The sequence below is a fragment of the Triticum aestivum genome, chromosome 3B (genome assembly GCF_018294505.1).
Source record: "Triticum aestivum cultivar Chinese Spring chromosome 3B, IWGSC CS RefSeq v2.1, whole genome shotgun sequence".
Lineage (NCBI taxonomy): Eukaryota > Viridiplantae > Streptophyta > Magnoliopsida > Poales > Poaceae > Triticum > Triticum aestivum.
Window position 1 is genome coordinate 826558672 of NC_057801.1, and position 4766 is coordinate 826563437.

The 4766-nt window shown below is 51.8% G+C and overlaps 1 protein-coding gene across 1 annotated transcript; it reads right to left on the bottom strand.

Annotated features, from left to right (window-relative positions):
* Positions 1–2427: 2427 nt before the first annotated feature.
* LOC123072695 (cationic peroxidase SPC4) lies at positions 2428–3892 on the bottom strand. The gene is made up of 2 exons (XM_044496299.1): positions 3529–3892; positions 2428–3440 (listed from the first exon to the last, which is right to left on the bottom strand). Exons 1-2 carry the CDS (start codon positions 3802–3804, stop codon positions 2607–2609), a joined length of 1110 nt encoding a protein of 369 aa, XP_044352234.1. The 5' UTR covers positions 3805–3892; the 3' UTR covers positions 2428–2606.
* Positions 3893–4766: the final 874 nt, after the last annotated feature.

The following is a 4766-nucleotide window of genomic DNA, read 5'->3' on the forward strand; positions in this document are numbered from 1 at the left end:
TGACGAAGATATGACCCAAAGAATTTATGATATTTTTTTGGGAATTTTGGGAATGACAGAATATAGGCTGTTTCACAACCTAGGGCAAAAATTGACACATGGACATGACATATAGGCAAAACTGATGAGGTGGCGCCTAGTCATAGCAATCCACCACAATTTGCAAGGTTATGACCATCTATATTGGTCGTGGTCGGCTAGAAATAAGGCAGTGGACCAGTGCTGTCTGCTTTATGACCATTTCGTCTAAGGAAATTACGACCTTCCTGACCAAAATGGTTGTTATAGTTCAGGGTTTGGAGCCCCCCGAACAGCTTTCGACCAATTGGTCTCAAATGGTCGTAGATTTATGACCAATTCTTCCAGGGTCACTGACAGAAGGTCACAAGTTGACATATTTCTTGTAGTGATGACGGAGAGGTTTCTCAGGGCCCACTCGGTAATACAACATCACAATAAGCTTGCAAGCAATGTGACTAATGAGTTAGCCACGGGATCTTGTATTACGGAATGAGTAAAGAGACTTGCCGGTAACGAGATTGAACTAGGTATGGAGATACTGACGATCGAATATCGGGCAAGTAACATACCGATGGACAAAGGGAACTGCATACGGGATTAGCAGAATCCTTGACATTGAGGTTCAACCGATAAGATCTTCGTAGAGTATGTAGGAACCAATATGAGCATCCAGGTCCCGCTATTGGTTATTGACCGTAGAGGTGTCTCGGTCATGTCTGCATAGTTCTCGAACCCACATGATCTACACACTTAACGTTTGGTGACGATATAAGTATAATTGAGTCATTATGGTGGTTACCGAAGGTTGTTTGGTGTCCTGGATGAGATCACGGACATGACGAGGAACTCTGGAATGGTCCGGAGGTTAAGATTAATATATTGGACGAAGGGTATTGCAGTCCAGAGTTGTTTCGGGGCGGGTGATGACCATCATGACCGAAAGGGGTTTCGGGGGGTCCCGGCAAGTGTTTGGGGGCCTCATGGGCCAAAGGGAGGGGGAAAACCATCGTACTAAGGGGAAAGCGCCCCTTTTACCTCATACCGCGTGACCAGGGAAGGTGGGTGCTACTTGAGCTTGCGTTGGTTTTTTCCTTGAAGGGGAAAGGGTGATGCAGCAAAGTAGAGATAAGTATTTCCCTTAGTTTGAGAACCAAGGTATTAATCCAGTAGGAGACAACACACAAATCACCGAATACCTGCACAAACAATCAAACAAACTTGCACCCAACGCGATAAAGGAGGGTTGCAACATCCATGCATGTCGTTGCTGAAGAAGATCCCGACAATGGCGGGTCCTGAGCGGCGTCGAAGAAGTCGTCCTCGCCCAGGAACGGTGCTGCTCGGTCGGCGGTAGCCCAGTCCATAGGCGGAGCGATGAAGGCCGGCATCGGAGGTGCCTGATAGGCATGGTGGACGGCGGCAGATGGGTTACTTGGTCCTGCCTGATCTGCTGCGGCTGGGCCAGGGTGATCCTGGCGACCACGGCGGTCGTTGCCTGTGCCCCAATGGCGAGGAACTCCAGCACTGTGGCGTCTAGTAGATTGACGGATCTCCAGACCAATGAATCGAACAAGGGCAGAGGCGATTCTATGTTGGTTCATCCTGCCATATCACCTTCTCGTCTGTCTCGATGCTCTCTCGATAGAACAAGTGCAGATAACGTGTAAGAATTCGTGGAAAACTTATGTATCATTGATTGTTGGGCAAAGCCCTTTATATACAACTATTAACGCCTCAATTTGAGGCGTCTGTTACAGAAGGTGCCTATCCGGCATCGAGAAGGCGTCCGCACGGACGATCGCGTCCATACGATGCTTTGGACAATAATAATTGTCCGAAAGTGACACATTGGTTGATTCTTAACAAATTGGTTGTGTCCGAAAGTGACGAAAGTAACCTTGTTGAAGGCATTGTTTTCAGAGTGCAGACCTTCTTCAGGGTGAAACCAATCTCAGGCGATGATGGTGTTTCTGTACTGTTTCTTTTTTGAAGGCGTTGCTTTTGAGAAATTATGACTTCGGATGTTGTCTAAGCGGTGGTTCGTGCTGCAGCTACAAGTTTCTTCTTTTTATTGTCTTTGGTTGTATATATCCGTATGTTTACAAGTTTCTTCTTTTTATTGTCTTTGGTTGTATATATCCGTATGTTTTTACGTGTAAGCCCCACAACCCAAAGCGGTGAAGAACAAATAGAATTTGCTACAAAAACCGGCTAACGGGAGTATTCCTAAGTATGAGAACATTGTAATGGAGAAGGTCATAGCCGAAATAGGATACGTTTTGGCTAGTGCCCAAATCCGCTATTTATTTGACACGGGTTTATAATGTTTTTGTTTTTACGACATTGCGTTTATTGCATAGGCTAGGTGTAATCTGCGATCTTAATATATGCCTTCGTCGAAAAGGGTTAGAAACAAGAAAACATAAGCATCGATCGATTAAACTAACAGGTCACCGTAACTCTGCTAGCTAGCAGCGTAGCAGACGTTTGGGTCAAGACAAGGTACATTAGACAGCCTCGTCAACCATGGCTGCCCTGCTCATATTTTATTACGACATGCATGGCGAACAGCTACTCCACTCGATTTAGAAACCGAGGCTCTCCGCGGCGGCGTCGACGACGGTGTGCACCAGGGAAGACCACTGGAGGCCGTCGGCAGTGCCGGGGTTGCGGGCGGAGCAGTTGCGGCGGACCTGGCCCTGGTCGCCGGTGAGCACCTTGATCTGGCCCATCTTGACCATGGACACGCCAAACTGGTCGAAGAAGTCGTTCTGGCTGCGCGCAAAGCGCTCCACAATGGGCCGGGTGGTGGCGTTGGTGAAGAGGTCCTGGTCCGACACGAAGAGCCCCTCCCGGTTCACCAGGTTCACGTAGTACTTGTTGTCGAACACGTTGGGGGTGCGCACGTCCAGCACGGTGCGCGCGTCGGTGCCCTTGGCCGGGCACGTTCGTTTCAGCCTGCCAAGGAAGTCCGGGCTCATGGTGGGGTCTGGGCGCGGGAAGAGGCGGTCGTCGAAGGAGGTGCAGTGCCCGAGCCCCACGGTGTGGCCGCCAGAGAGCGCGACGAGGTCGGTGGCGTCGAGGCCGATCTTGCGGAGCACGTCGAGGAGGGACGGCACGTTCGAGGACGGCGGGGGAAGGCCGGAGAGCACGTCCTGCGCCGTGGCGAACCGGGGGCTGTCGCGGCGGCCGAGTGGCACGCGGTACTCTGGCCCGCCCGAGGCGACCACGGAGTCGCGGGCGGCGAGAGCGAGGATGTCGGAGCAGGAGACGACGGCGCCGCGGCACTCACGCTCCAGCCGGTCCCCGATGTCGTTGATGGCCTTGAAGGCGGACGGGCGGAGCGTGAGGTTGGGCTTCGCCTGCTGCTCCCCCGGCCCCGTCGCCGACCCGTCTAGAAGCACGGACGCGTCGCAGCCCTGCATGCATGGGCGGTGAGTTCATGCATGAAACCAAACCAATTAATGGATTGATGAGAGGCAATCAACTCAGCTGGTAGATAGGTACCTGGACGAAACAGTCATGGAAGTGGAGGCGAAGGAGGCCGGCGGCGAGGCCGACGTCCTTGCTGACGGCGTCACGGACGAAGTCGCGCACGATGGACTCGGCCCTGGGGCAGCTCTGCCGGTAGAAGTCGAACGACAGGCCCCGCGCCACGGGAGGCTGCCTCAGGTCGTTCCCGCCGCCGGCCTCCTGCTCCTGCCCTGCCGCCGCATAAGCCCCTACAGACCCAAGTGCCACCACAGCTATCACTGCTGCTGCTAGCAGAGGGAGAGGAGCCATAATCTCTACTGTGCTTTGCCTCTCGTCGTCTCCCGTGTATGTCACTGACTCACTGTGCCACCGTGACTCGGCTTTCTCTGCCGCTATGTACGTGTAGGTAGCCTTGGTTTTTTATAGACGACGCGGACGCTTGCTTCTCGTGGACACGTACGTGGGAGGCTGGGAGCATGCATGACACATGGATGGACCGACATAATGATCGATGTGAGAAACTTACCTCTTCACTACTTCCAGTAGTTCTTCAAGACAATGATTCAGTGCCGAACCGCATTGTGTGAATCGTCAGTTGAGCATGCAGGTTGCCGCCCACCCACCCAACCAACCCAAGGAGATGGAAGCGTACGTATATGGTACGCATTCATCATCGGACTGATACCACGTACGGTAGCAGAGAAGGTAGGTGACATGGCATCGACACACGGCGCATACGCCGCGTCGCCCGTGAACTGAAGCAGGGATCGGGCGAGCATAGCACCGACGACACATGCATGGCACCGTACCACCACCACCACGCTGCCTGCCCCATACACCCTTGTCTTTCAGTTTAGTACTACGAGGACGATAACGCTTTTGTTTGTTTTTTTGTGTATAAATGTAAATTCCTGGGGAATGGCACTACCAAATGGATTTTATTTTTTGAATAATCCACCAAGCGGGAGAGGATCCATACCTATATATTAAGACCCAGTTCTTTTGCCAGAATCTGGGGATTCTCCCAGAATCCGACCTCTACCCAGCTTCTCCCAGAATCTTTGAGCCCCATTTGTTTTACAATCCTATCTAGTTAGGGTCTAATTAAAAAAGATTGTAAAACAAATGGGGCTCAAAGATTCTGGGAGAAGCTGGGTAGGGGTCGGATTCTGGAAGAATCCCCAGATTCTGGCAAAAGAACTGGGCCTAAGTACAGTTTATCTATACTAGTTAGCGTGCACGTGCAATGCATGCACTATAACCATAGGAAA

What these genes read in the sequence shown, in the direction of transcription:
- LOC123072695 (XM_044496299.1), bottom strand. Translation starts at nt 3,804, where the DNA reads ATGGCTCCTCTCCCTCTGCTAGCAGCAGCAGTGATAGCTGTGGTGGCA. An exon ending in TCCATGACTGTTTCGTCCAG is followed by an intron (nt 3,441 to 3,528) that starts GTACCTATCTAC and finishes CCATGCATGCAG; the next exon opens with GGCTGCGACGCGTCCGTGCT.